The following is a 14,771-nucleotide window of genomic DNA, read 5'->3' as shown; positions in this document are numbered from 1 at the left end:
AATTTGTATAGACTGTTCCCTGCTTTCGTGGTCGTGTTGAGCGTTTTAGCACCCACTGACAACAATGTTGATTCCCTCTTAATCTTTCAGTGATTTTTTTTTTAATTTTTATGAATGATTTAGCTTCCACTTAAAATCTTTCAAGCTACAAAAACAAGCATTAAAATGCATTGGTCACGCTTTTAATTAAGTAAAAGCCATTTGCTTTGCTATCCAATACCATTAGCAAAGCAAAAGGCTTTAACTTAATAAAAGGCGAGACCTATTGCATTTTCATTGCTTGTTAAATAGTTTTTTGTCAGATTGTTTTTGTATAATTTCATGTTTGTGGAAATAAGTTTAAATTAAAAAAACATTTCATGCATCACATGCTCAGACCTATTAGCTTTCTAGTGCTTGTTTAGTATTTGGGAATTCAACATTTTGTGAGATGCAGCCTCGGCATTTTGGAAAGTCCACCTGAAATGGGTCATACTGGTCTTAAAAGAACATGTATGATTGAAACGAAAGAGTGGGCACTGCCAGGTGTATCTTCCAGCCACTTAGATTAGAGATTCAATGTATGCAGTACAGAAATACTAAACAAGAACATAGAGTGTGTGTATCAACCTGAAGTTTCTATTTCACTGATGTCACAGTGAGCTTCTCGCAATCATTCCTTGAATACTGGTTAGCATTCAGAATTTGTGCCCGGCATATATCTTTGGGAGATCTTTGCTCTATAAAGATGGCTTTTGTCATTGCAGTGCCCAGTCTTTATTCACAATATTATTTTTGAGCTCTTCATGCTCTTTTTAGGTTTGTTGCTTATGTTGTTTTCTGTTAGCACAACTTTTGATGAAGTGAGCAACAACCTACAGCCCCTGCAAGAACTATGCTGTAGCCAGAGCATTGAACTGGTGATACATCTACTCGTCTGGGTAATACAAAGCAGTCCAACTTGGTACTAAGTTAATCACCTCTGGATGCTTCCGCCTGTGTGTAGTTTTTACTGTTAACTGTGCCCCAGAATCCTTTTTAAGGAGGCCACTTTCATCAGTAAGTGTATCTCAGCTAAGTCCCTGGTCAGGCATGGCTGATACAGGTAAGAGGGGGGGAGGCAGAGGTAATTTTTTTTGGGGGGTGGGGGGAGTGGACATACAATGGTATAGGGAAAATAAATATAACCTCTTACCTTGCGCTCGCCGCGTCGGCAATGCGGCAAGCGCAAGGTAAGTGCTTTTATTTATATATTTATTTTATTTCCACTATCCCGTCGTATGTTGAGCTCCCCCCATGCCCCGCCCTGCCCACCACCACCACCACCCGCTCTTACCTGTACCGGCTGCACCTGTCCCTGGTGAGTTGGCCATCATTTCTGTTCTTTATTAATTGTGGACCAAATACTGTTGCAGAGTTGTTGTGTCTTCATGGTGATAAGCCATTCTTCAGGCATGATGAAGGGGAGATCAGAGTGACGTCAGTGTGATAGAGATGTTTAGATTGATGTACACACGCTATGTTCTTGAATAGTATTTCTGTACTTCATATATTAAATCCCTGATGTAAGTGGCAGGGAGTTGCACTTGGCAGTACCAACTGCCTCTTGATTTTTGTACCCAGTCTTTCATTTCCATCATACATATGCTATCGAAAGCTGGCTTTAGGCAGGAATGCTCGTTATGACAAGCATTATGTTGAGATGTATTCCCAAAGTTAGTTTCTCAGCAGTCTAAAACTTTGCTTCTTCTTTTCTGTTCCTTAGGGGTATCCTGGATCTGCAGGGCAAGCTCCAGGAGGCCCACAAGGTGCCTACTATGGAGGTCATTATGGTGGGGGTACACCGCAAGGGAATTCATTTGGGGGCTCAGCACCTGGAGGACCCTACGGTGGACCACAACAGCCTGGAGGAGTGCCCTATAGGCATGCAACACCTGGAGGGACTGCACCTGGAGCTCCTGGAGGAACATACGGCGGTCAAGCACCAGGAGGCCCATATGGAGCTCCCTCGACTAACCCATATGGGGCACCCCAGCCCGGGCAGTATGGACAAGGAACACAATGTGGTAAGCATTGATGTAATCACATTGGCTGATGTTCTACCTCAGTTGCTGCAGCCCCATAGATGGCTCCAGAGATGTCTAAGATGCTGAATTATCTTGTATTGGATGTCTATTGGAGTATTTATTCATGAAAGTACTACACCTTTGGGTAAGATTTTTTGTGTCATGGCATTTCATGCTGTTCAACTGCAGTGGTTAAAGAAACAAGCCACGAGGGCTTTAAATGTAGTGATTTAATTTTTAGGGTGATTACAAATCACCGGCCCACTTCAATCACTAAATAGCTCGCATTTAATCCACAGGGATCAAAGGGCTGCAACCTAGCTACTGGTAGGATAAGAGTGAGTCCTCATACCTTCTTTCCTGCTGCTTGGGATTTTCAGATGACTCTTGATTTCTCCTACTGTACAGCTGTGTGGTTGGGGGTCAGGAGCACCTGGAAATACTGTAGTTAATGTTGGTTGCAACAGGGCACTCCAGGGTCCGTAGGGGTGTTCCTAGACTGAGGTGAATTGGAGAAGCAGCCAGGTACTGATGTTAGCATTGGCATTTGATCTTGTAGCCACAACCAAGATCCAGAAAATGTGTGGTGTGTTCTCGCTCTGGTATATCATATGGTGGGATCAGGAGTCAAGTCTGAAATCCAGTGGCAATAACTACATTACCCTCTCTTCAGGTAAGGTCTAGAAATATGTCCTCCATAATACAAGGAATGCCTAGACACTAGCTTCCACCTAGGAGTCTGGGCAGTAGGAGGTGGTACACCAGAGTTGTTTTCTCATGCGTAGATTGAGAGATCGGAGTTCAAGATTTTTGGTGCGGGAGGGCCCCTCTCCCCCATTGATCGCTGGTATCTGGGAGCCCCCTCTCCCCCCATTGACCGCTAATATCTGGGAGCCCCCTCTGCCCCCATTGACCGCTGGTGTCGCCCCCCCCCCACCCATTGACCGCTGGTATCTCATGTCTCCCCCCTTTCCCCTCCCCCCCCTCCCCATTGACCGCTGATATCTCATGTCTAGAGGCTCAGTAGCCTGTAGACATGAGTAGAGGTTTGAATTCCGACTGGCCAACTCAGCCTTCTCTGAGTTTAATAAAATGAGTACCACGCAGTTGGGTAACAGTAAACATCTGTTATTCAGCACTAAAATAACTCCTCATGAAAGTGCTTTCCAAGTATATCTTATATTCAGGCTGTTCTTGTTCCGGGGATGGGAGGGGGCTGCTGCTGTTTTCTTTTATTGGGCTCCCCACATTTTGGTGGGCATCGATTCCGTGGTATTTGCACTCTCTGCGCTGACCCTGTTTCTGAACACTTTACAGGTCTCAATCAGTGGGAGGCTATTTGAGATTCAAAGTCGCAGGGTCACTGCAGCTCAAGTGCATTTTTGTTTACGTTATTCTTTACAGTTTACAAATTGTAAATTGAGCAAGCCACCTCCTGGAAAATCCAGCTAAAACCACTCATTATATTTGTGCTGATTCTACTGTTTCGTTGTGAAAATTTCCTCTACAGTGTGGAAACCATGTCCATAAGTAGCGTAACCTGGCTTCCTGGGGCTAAAGTGTGTATATTTTTCTGTGAAAATGATCAAGTGAGAAGGCCTTTTGTGGGACACTGGAGTAGGCATCACACCCTGATGTACCTCAGTAACTTTTGTTCCTGGAGCTGAGATTCAGATCTCTGATGTGAAGTAGGTGTTAATCCAATGGGCTCTCAGCAGTTGAAGTTGAAGTTGGTGTTTGTTTGTAGACCAATCGTCTAGCTCTATTTAGGGGTTTATTCCAAATAAAATGTGCCATAGATGCGTATAAAACTTCAACCCTTGTGCCATACACAGGAGAATGTAAATATGAACGGTTGTCTGTGCTCGGTGATATCCCCTTCGAGGTGTGACATGTATTGTTAGTTAGACCTTCTATCTGCCTAATTATTTGCTCCCGGTATTTATCACATTACCTAATATTTTAAGATTTCACAATACTTAATTATTGATTAAACTTGTGACACTAATATTAGGGCATGTGAAGATTTGTGTTTTGCTACATGGATTACTGCTCATGCTATACCCTCCATTTTCAGGTAACATTCCCCAGGGCGTTGATCCTGAAGCATTCTCCTGGTTTCAGAGTGTGGACACTGACCGCAGTGGTTACATCACAGTTAAGGAGCTTAAGCAAGCACTGGTGAACTCCAACTGGTCCACCTTCAACGACGAAGCCTGTCAGATGATGATAAGTGAGTTTGTTCTCTTTGTCAATGCACTAACTGCTGGGCTTGCGTCACAAATGAAACCATCACATTTTTATGGTCACAGTGAACTTACTCCATTCTTTCTCGAGCACACATCATTTCTCTTTTTTCCCCTTGTTCAGAAATGGCTTAAATATGTTAGCTTTATTCAGGAGCGTGGCCTAAATGCTATCTTAAAGGTCTAATTAAACTGAATGATATATACAAATGTTTGTCTTTTTTGGGAATTGAAAACCTTTTTTTCTTTACAAAAACCTTGTGTGTGAAACCTTCGCTTAGGGCCTCAAATTCATTAGAACGTTTTTAGGCTGCAATGCATCTGTTCTAGTAAGGGCTATTTTTGAGAGTTTTAAATGCTTATTTGTCCCCCACAGGATCCAGAGAATTCAGAAAGTTGTGAGTCTTGTGCTTGGTGTGTTCACTGTCGTTTCTTTTTGGTTGACTTCTACTTGCTTGTTTTGTTTCTTTAAACCTACCGTCTGAATTATTGTACCCATTCTTTGCATATTTCTGCGTTTTGCATGTTGCAACTTGCTCTCAGTCACTGCGTTCATCTCTTTCACCTATGCTATCGAACAGTGTTACCATTCAACATTTTCGGCTCGCCAAATTAAATTTCTTTGGGAAACATCGTGTTGTAGAACTTCATATTTATTGTAAACTTGTTTTCCTGGATTTTTACTTGAAATGTGGTGCAACCTGCACAATTACATCACTTTCTTTGTGCACTGCCATAGCTCTCCCTACCCATAACATCAGGTTTAATTGCTGGTATACAGATATCAGTAGCTATTGCTAACATTGGACGAAGTCAGATATTAGCTAGAGACATTCCACTTGCGTGTCTCCCCAACACACACACAGTTGGTTAGCAATATCATTTGCACTAGTCTAGATTTCCCATAAAGTTTTGCCTTGACATGCTGCACCCCCTGAAGTGTCACACTGTGGCCCATATATACACGTGTCTGCCAATGCACCTTAGTCCTAACCTGAAATACTCTCTGACATTTCAGTTCTTGGAAACATACGAAGATTTGCCTATGTACATGGTTGTTGACGTGTAGTCCTCATTGCTATTTCAGTACCTGGATCCACGTGCATGTTTGCCAGTGGACCGAAGTTCCAACATGCAGTGCCCGATTGCCAATTAAGTACCAGGGCATACAGACAACCTGGCTACTGCACTTCTATCCTGATTTTTCAGCCCCATAATTAAAGTACGGTAGCTCACTCCACACTGTGGCCAGTTTTCCAAATCGTATTCCTCCTAATTCCACATCTTTGCCCTTTTGTTTCCATATATTCCCTTGTCCTGTTCCTAATGGACACCTTCTTCTTGTCGAAAGTCTCAGCGATAGGGCCATGCAGTGGGTCATGCAGCGGGTTTGCTGTAAGGTGTTGACACTCTTCTGTTTCTCAATTTATTTTTGAGTATTATTGATTTGTGATTCGTTGGTTTGCCTTTGATCTATCCGGAAAGCTATAGTGAGTTTCTCTGCTTTTGACTTTGATAATTTGGTTTTATGTGTCCCTCATGTTTCTTGTCCACTTGTTTGCAGACTTGTTTGATAAGACAAAAACGGGGAGGATTGATGTCTTTGGATTTGCAGCTCTGTGGCAGTTCATCCAGCAGTGGCGCACCTTGTTTCAGCAGTACGACCGTGACCGTTCAGGAACCATCAGTGCCGGCGAACTTCACCAAGGTAACTCATATTTATAATTAGGTGCAGCAACACTGCAGTGGCACGTGAAAAGAAAATCCATTGAATTGTACGTTTCACAACAGAACAGTCTCAGAATTCTTTTTTAACGCCAAAATGTGCAGTTCCTCCATTATACAAGGCATTGGAAAAGCCAATAATTATGGCTTTGGGTTTGCCAGTGCTTTTGTTGTCAGCTGCATTGTTTGCCAGTCAAGTATTTGAGGTGGCTGCCTATCTTTGAATTGTTGTTTTAAATGTTTTAAAGATTTGTTTACCATTCTGCGCTAACAGATGAGCTAGTTGACAGACGGACACACTTTGGCAGTTACAGCGGCATTTTTCCAGGACTTGAGCTACTACTCGCCGCACCCGCTTCGCCTGTTTGGACACCGGGGTACCGCTGAAGGACTGCAGCAGCCTACCGGGTGAGTGTGGTCAGCGGGGCTGCGAGCGTGCAGGGGACTCCATTGCCCAGGAGTCCCTGCAAGACCATCTTCCAACTTCCGGTCCGCTCTCCCCGCTGCCGCCCCCCGCCTCTCTGCAGTACTAAAGCCCTTACCACTCCTCCACCTGTGGGACGCCCTTGAGCACGGACACACTTTGGCAGTTACAGCGGCATTTTTTCAGGACTTGAGCTACTACTCGCCGCACCCGCTTCGCGGGTGCCGCATCGCCTGTTTGGACACCGGGGTACCGCTGAAGGACTGCAGCAGCCTACCGGGTGAGTGTGGTCAGCGGGGCTGCGAGCGTGCAGGGGACTCCATTGCCCAGGAGTCCCTGCAAGACCATCTTCCAACTTCCGGTCCGCTCTCCCCGCTGCCGCCCCCCGCCTCTCTGCAGTACTAAAGCCCTTACCACTCCTCCACCTGTGGGACGCCCTTGAGCACGGACACACTTTGGCAGTTACAGCGGCATTTTTCCAGGACTTGAGCTACTACTCGCCGCACCCGCTTCGCGGGTGCCGCATCGCCTGTTTGGACACCGGGGTACCGCTGAAGGACTGCAGCAGCCTACCGGGTGAGTGTGGTCAGCGGGGCTGCGAGCGTGCAGGGGACTCCATTGCCCAGGAGTCCCTGCAAGACCATCTTCCAACTTCCGGTCCGCTCTCCCCGCTGCCGCCCCCCGCCTCTCTGCAGTACTAAAGCCCTTACCACTCCTCCACCTGTGGGACGCCCTTGAGCACGGACACACTTTGGCAGTTACAGCGGCATTTTTCCAGGACTTGAGCTACTACTCGCCGCACCCGCTTCGCGGGTGCCGCATCGCCTGTTTGGACACCGGGGTACCGCTGAAGGACTGCAGCAGCCTACCGGGTGAGTGTGGTCAGCGGGGCTGCGAGCGTGCAGGGGACTCCATTGCCCAGGAGTCCCTGCAAGACCATCTTCCAACTTCCGGTCCGCTCTCCCCGCTGCCGCCCCCCGCCTCTCTGCAGTACTAAAGCCCTTACCACTCCTCCACCTGTGGGACGCCCTTGAGCACGGACACACTTTGGCAGTTACAGCGGCATTTTTCCAGGACTTGAGCTACTACTCGCCGCACCCGCTTCGCGGGTGCCGCATCGCCTGTTTGGACACCGGGGTACCGCTGAAGGACTGCAGCAGCCTACCGGGTGAGTGTGGTCAGCGGGGCTGCGAGCGTGCAGGGGACTCCATTGCCCAGGAGTCCCTGCAAGACCATCTTCCAACTTCCGGTCCGCTCTCCCCGCTGCCACGCCCCCCTGTGTTACCCGGCCACCTACTTATTTTCCTAGTATTCCCGCAGCGCGGGACGCAGCCCGGGCGAAGACAGGGCAAAGACTGGGCCGTTTGAGGCCGTTCGAGGTCTAAGAGGGCTGGGCTGGGCCACCCCCCCTTATGTTTTTTGTCTTTTGTGGCACATCTTACAGTTTTATTGTTGTGTGTATATTTATTGACCTGTACTCTGTAATATGTGTTCACGGGGTAGCCGGAGCAAAACCCTCATGGCTGCTAGCAATTCCAACAGGTCTATAGATGATTTCCTAGTCAAAACCAATTTGGCTATTGACGAGGAAATCAGTAAAATGCAGCACAAGGTCTCCTTAGAACTTGATGCTGCACGAAGGCTGTCAGCGCATATTGCCAGCTCCAAAAAATCTTCCCTGGGGAATATTGCATCTGCCCGTACCCTTGATCGTTCCACCGATCCACAGCCCCTATTAACAACGGTAGTAATGCATCCTGCTCCCCCTATTATTCCTTTACATTCCCCTCCAATCTCCCAACCTAATCCAGTACAACAAAACATTGGCCCTGCTCCCCTATTTAGCATCGCAGGCTCCTTTCCCCTTCCCAAAGCAACGGAAGCAGTAAGCCATTGTAGTGCTAAGAAAGCGGCAGCATACAAAAAGAAATGCCTTGCGAGAACTATACACGCTAGGAAAAAAGCCAGAATAGCAAGGTTAAAGTTCTTTAATAGCAGACGGGCCATGGGGTCTCTTGGGGTGAAAGATGTTAACCCCAAACCGATTCAAAGTATTCTTAATGGGGAAGCTACTCCGGAAATACTTAGTTTGGTGGAAGATGATATTCTTATCATCTCTCCTAGTCAGAATAGCACAAACATTCTGGAGGGTCGGGCGAGCGGTCCCGTGCACGTCAAGGAGGGTGACAGCGAATTTCTCCAACTAGTCTGGGGTACGTTAAAGCAGCTACTTTCTCCCCTAGAATTAAGGCTTTCTCGTATAGAGAATAACCTCCTTGAAATGGATAGGACCATAGTCACTCTGGCCAGCTTGAGCCTAAAGGAAATGGATGCTAAGCTTTTACGTGCGACCGAACCCACTCCCCAGCCCTTAGAAATAGTACCCGTTCAACCCCCTTCACAACTAGCCCAAATCATTCCTGAGACCCTACCTATATTAAAACCCATTCCAAAACCCCGCACCACCATTGCAAAAACTATCGTACCCACCCCTAGCCCAGCAGTTCCAAAACCCTCCCATCCGCATAAACCAGTATACAGGCCGAACACTGACTCCAGGGCATCAGCCAACCACCCCCCCAGGCCACCCTTGGTGCGCAATCCAACACGTCAGGCCAGTCGCCACAACTTTCGCGGAGGGTTTATTGACCTCCCGCCAGAAGCAGGGTCGTACGTCATTATTTTAGCCGGTGTTCCAGAGTTGGATCAACGATCCCAGGAGAATGATCTTTCTCTAAAAAATAAAGTCATTCACTGGCTGAATTCCAACAAACAGCTCCCCGACCATCAAAGAAGTAGTGTACTCATGGTCCGGAGAGTTCCTTGGATTGGCCGTACCCACAAGTCCATAGCCGGTGACTGTGTGGTGGTATCATTTTCTGATCCCCACACAGCCCAGTATCTATGTGCATGGCCATCTTTTGAGGCCAATTCCACAATAGTGGTGAGGCCTCTCACTTTTTTCTATCCTCCCAGACAACAACTAGCGAGTGAGGGGTCATGGACCACTGTTAGGAATGCTACTCGTCCGACACATAGTTTTGTTGGACAAAATCAACCTAACTGGTGGCAAGGGTTTTCAACCTCCAATAGATTTGGCTGCCTGGAGGAGGTGGATTGACTTGGGAGGTCTGGAGACTTATCTCCCCCTAAGATTACTCCCCACCAACGGAGGCCTCCATCCCTAAATCCATCTCTTGTCGGCCCACCGTTGTCTAACAATCTGGGCGTACCCTCAGACCCGGTATACATTACTGCGTTGGCCATGAATGAAGTAAAGGGCGTGGCACAATCATCATGTGCACTAACTACGGACTGCCCATTAAGAGTAATCTCTTGGAATATTGCGGGGCTACGGGGACGCCTGGAGAATGACGATTGGGCCAACTTTATTGATTCATATGATATCGTCATCTTCCAGGAAACTTGGTCAACTGTCCCATTGTATAGGTTGGGTTACCTTAATTTTTCCAAACCCGCAATTAAGAGCCCTAAGGGTAGGGCCTCTGGTGGCCTTACTATTTGGATAAAAAATAATTTGGGTTTCCATGGTAGGGAAACACTGGTGGCGTGTGCGGATCTCCTATGTATCAGCCTGAGTAAACCTAACACCCCAGACATCCTTTTAGTTGATGTCTATGCCCGGGGTTGCCAGGGTGGGAAAAAACAAGCTGTCCTGGACGATCTTGATCTTCTATTTAAGAATTTCGGGACCGACCAGATAGTAATTGTAGCGGGAGACTTGAATACCCCCATTGAGCCCATCTCCTCCTTGGCAGAGGATGTGGGTTCTGAAGAGGACACTGTTTGGGCAATCCCCCCGCTTACTATTGCAAAGGGTGTCAGGGGCACCGAGGCAGCCTTACATTGGCTGGGCTTTTGTTTAGAATGGGGCCTACGGGCCGTCAATGGGCGCACTCGATCCGATTGCCTTGGGTCCAACACTTTCGATAACGGTTTGTGCTCAAGCCGTATCGATTATATATTGATCAAAATTGAGTGTTGGTCCATCGTACAAGACATGGTGATAGAGCCTCGCCCAGAGAGTGACCATAATCCCCTTTCACTTGAGATTTTGGTCCCAGGCATGGGGGCACCTGTTAGGAGCACTAATAGTCTAACATCTGATGTAATTCTGGGCGACAACAGGCGCCGCGTAAAATGGTCCAGGGTTCTGGAGGACCCTACACTTATTTCAAAGATTGAGGAAGAGGTATGGGGCGTGTGGAGTAGGATGCTTTTGTTATCACCTGCTGGTAACGCAGACTCTATAATTACTAATCTCCACGAGGAGTGTTTTTCGATCCTGAAAAACCTTCTCACGAAACCATCCAGGCCTGCTAATACCAGAGTATATAAAAAATGGTATAATAAGAAATGTAGAGCTGCCCACAGCAACTTATTAGCTGCTGTGAAGGCCCGGAACTCCGATGCCATTAGGACAGCAAGGCAATGCTACAAGCGTACCATCCAGGCTGCTAAGCGAGATTGGGACGACTCTTATTGGCTTGACCTCCTTGGTGCATGTGATTCCCCCAACCTAGCAGATTTCTGGTTGATTATAAGGAGGGGAAAGGATCCTGCCGCCCAGATTCCAGTAAATCATGTCTCCGCTCAATTGTGGGTGGAATTCTATACCGCTCAGTTTAATGATCCAAATGTAGTGGAGGATTTGACGATAAAAACTACACTGCCGTGCCAACCCCTACATACAGGAGACAGACTCTTGTTTTTGGAATCTGACACCGCACTTGCTCTCGAGTTAGTTCAGCCGGGTAAAGCTCCTGGCATTGATGCTATTCCCGCTGACCTTTTTAAACTCAAACCTGACCTTTGGATCCCTTATATCACTTTACTGGCAAATAACATAGCTGCCGGGGCCGAGATTCCCCCTTCATGGAAGGGGGCAGAAATTCTGCCAGTATACAAGAAGGGTGACCGCTCCCTCCCCAACAACTATCGGCCCATTAGCTTGATCGATTCAATCCAGAAAATTGTGTCGAGAATGATTCTAGCTCGAATTCTGGATTGGATCGATTCAAATAACATACTTTCCCCTATGCAGGCGGGCTTCAGGTTTGGGACTAGTACTGTTGACCAAGTCTTCCGTTTTACATTACTTTTTTGGAAGGTGGTCCTGTTGGGTGGCGGTATGTTATATGCTGCATTCGTTGACCTTAAGTCGGCCTTCGACTTGGTGCCTAGGAAGAAGTTGTGGGAGGCCCTTAGTCGCATGGGCTTCCCGCCTGAGCTCTTGATCCTAGTCCAGCGACTTCATGAGGACAATTATGCCCAGGTTAGGTGGGGTAGTCAGGGGCAGGTGACTAAACAATTCCCCGTACAACGAGGGGTGCGTCAAGGCTGTGTCCTAGCCCCCACGTTGTTTCTTTTATTTATTAATCAGGTCACCCAACATTTCATTAATACTCAGTCGGATGCTCCCATGTTGGGTGGTCGAAAGTACCCCATGCTAATCTTTGCAGATGACACCCTCCTCCTTTCTAAAACTAGAGCCGGGCTCCAGGTAGCCCTGAATAGATTTTCTGAGTTTTGCACTATGAATGACTTGCAAATAAATGTGGATAAAACCAAATTCATGGTTTTTTGCAAGAAAAATCCCCCTAAGTGTACAGTTTCCTTAAACGGAGCCCAAATTGAGCAGGTTAGGGTCATGACATATCTTGGTGTGACCCTAGATCACCAACTCAACTGGAATCCCCAAGTGGAAACGTCTAAACTCAAATTTAATAGGTTGGCCGGCTGTTTGATCCATGAACAGAGGAACTCCCTAACTAGGTGTGTCACCCCTGCCTTAAAAATCTATGAGGCGAAGGTCATTTCTGCTACCCTCTACGGAGCCGAAGTTTGGGGCCATAAGAATCTCTCCAGTTTGGCAACTGCGCAGAACAGGTTCCTACGGAATCTGGTTAGTCTCCCTCAGTCCACCCCAACTAAACCCCTACTGTTGGATCTTGGTTGCAGACCAATCGACGAGATGGCCCAGTATCGTCTGGTGGCCTTTTGGCGCCGCCTCTGGACCACTCCTGAGCTTGGTCTGTTTACCCAAGAGTTGGAGGAAGTAAAACTCATGTGGGGGGCACACAAAATACAATGGTTTTGGGTAGTTAAAAATGTATTGAACCTGATGGGTCTCTCGGAGCTTTGGTCCAACCCAGGGGGGGCAACATTTCCATCTAAACTTGAGTTTAAGGCGCTCTTTTGGGCTTGGAGAAAATCTATTCTTGTAAACCAATCCTTGGACGCTAATATAACTGGCTCCTTTTTAGTGTACAAGGCTGTTCCCTCACTAGAACAGTATTGGGACCTAATCACAAGCGTATTAGATCGTAAATTATACCACCAGTTTCGAGTCGGCACCTTGCCCATCAATTCTTTTACAGCAAAATGGGACACGTCTACAGGGAATAAATGCCACTGGTGTCCAGACCAGGAAGAAAGTGTTGGCCACTTCTTCTTTGGTTGTCCTGTTTATCGAGCACCAAGAAACAAGTGGTTAAGACCGATCTGCTTGACCCTGAATAGTGGTGGTTCCCGAGACGCACTCCTCAAACTTCGTGTTATTAGATCGGAAATCGTAGTGGTATGTGTTGCCAAATTTTTGAGATGGGCCTGGCTAATCCGAACCAAGAAATTGGGTATCACTGTACGTTGAATGTCCTTATCTACCTATATATAGCGCCCTGTATGGTTCTTAGTGGTACCAACTTATGTGCATGTTACTTGTGTCCTATCTGTTTTAATTTACATATGTGTAAAGTATTTTATTGTTCGTAGGAATAATCTGTGTATAATATTATTATATTGCTGGACTGTTTTTTTAACATATTGTGTATGATTGTTCATTGTCTTTTATGAATTTCTTATTCGAAATAAAGACTTATCGAATCGCGACAGAGTTTTGGCCAGCTTGAAACAGCACAGAAGGATATGTACGTACAACCATTTTAGAATCATTTTAGGTCTCCTCTTTTGACAGAATTTAGCTGTCTGTTGTTGAAGACTTGTGGACCGTACTGATACTGGCAGTAGGGTTTTGGTCAGCTTGTTGCTTGTATTTGGTAGACTTTTTGTTAGTGTCATTTGCTTGAATATTATTGAGAGGCTTTCTTTTCTCTACGTGTGCTTGTCCCTCGAGCACAGCTTTTTTACTATTGTTTTGATGGATGTCTTGTATCCTTCCACTGCTTACATTGAGGAAATTACGATTTTCTTCTCCTTTCAGCACTGCTGGGAGTGCAGATGTTATCTTGCTCTTACCACTGTGTTGGTTGGTTCCTCCTTGTCCTCTCTTCGTGTTGTTCTCATACCCCCAGCTGATCTGTTGCTTCCCTTCACCCTTCTCCATCTCTCTCAGCTTTTTTTTATGACCTTCCTTAACTCCCCAGTCCGGCTCAATTGTTGACTCTTCCCTCAATTTGCCTTTTTTTTAAAACATGTTTTTTTTACTTTCTGAAAGCACCAATGTGTTACTGGGCCAATGCTTCCCCCCAATGCACTTTTGCACACCTTTTAGCTATTTTTGTTTTTTTTATAGCTTCAAGGTAGGTGTCCGACACCTTAGAATGGTAAATAAAAAACTAAACAAAATGTCTGCCACAACATGGCAAACGCCATCATGTTAGGGCCATCGTTACATGGTTACATCAAAGCAGATGTGGATGCATGCACTTTTTTGTCAATGCTGTTACTCCTCATCAATTGCGATGTTTTATTTTATTTCCCATGTTAAACCAACATCAACAAAAAACACTGGCAACGCCAAACAAAAAGACCTGCCTATGCTAATACCTACAGCAAAAAAATCAATTTTACCACCCATGTGTACACAAACGTGGGAGTTCTCTTCTAAAGGTAAAAGTATGCCAAAACCCATTCCAAGGTGGCATGCCAGTTTGGAACAGGTACATTTGTAAAGTATGCCTAGGATGCCTGTTGCATCAAGATAAGTTTTCATTCTGCCAGTACTTGAAAAATACTAATGAAAATTAATACTAAATGTGTCCCAAAATTACACTATTTAATGTAGGGATGACCACATTGTGCACAGAAAAAAGGCCATCACTCACAAAGAGGGGAGCCAATGACCTAAGTGGGCTGTACTATTTCTCCTTGCCATACACGGTGGTGGCTTGAAGCAAAGTGTGATTGACAATTTAACAGACTACTGGATGAAGATCGCTTACTAAAAGTCCGTATCTGTATACATAATTTATGCGTATTTAAAAAAATTGTATTTCTACAAGTCGCCAGATCTAAATTTGAAAATCACAAAATGCATGATCTAATTTATATATTTTTTAGATAAAAAGC

At 46.0% G+C, this 14,771-nt stretch overlaps 1 protein-coding gene across 1 annotated transcript in view; it reads left to right on the top strand.

Annotated features, from left to right (window-relative positions):
- PEF1 (penta-EF-hand domain containing 1) overlaps positions 1–14,771 on the top strand; it is an 89,293-nt gene that overhangs the window by 36,546 nt on the left and 37,976 nt on the right. The window contains exons 2-4 of the mRNA XM_078680642.1: positions 1,745–2,045; positions 4,123–4,278; positions 5,856–5,999. Coding sequence (XP_078536768.1) covers positions 1,745–2,045; positions 4,123–4,278; positions 5,856–5,999 — 601 coding nt within the window. The remainder of the gene's footprint in view (positions 1–1,744; positions 2,046–4,122; positions 4,279–5,855; positions 6,000–14,771) is intronic.

This window comes from Lissotriton helveticus, chromosome 3_1 (genome assembly GCF_964261635.1).
Source record: "Lissotriton helveticus chromosome 3_1, aLisHel1.1, whole genome shotgun sequence".
Lineage (NCBI taxonomy): Eukaryota > Metazoa > Chordata > Amphibia > Caudata > Salamandridae > Lissotriton > Lissotriton helveticus.
This window is presented reverse-complemented; position numbering and strand designations above follow the sequence as displayed.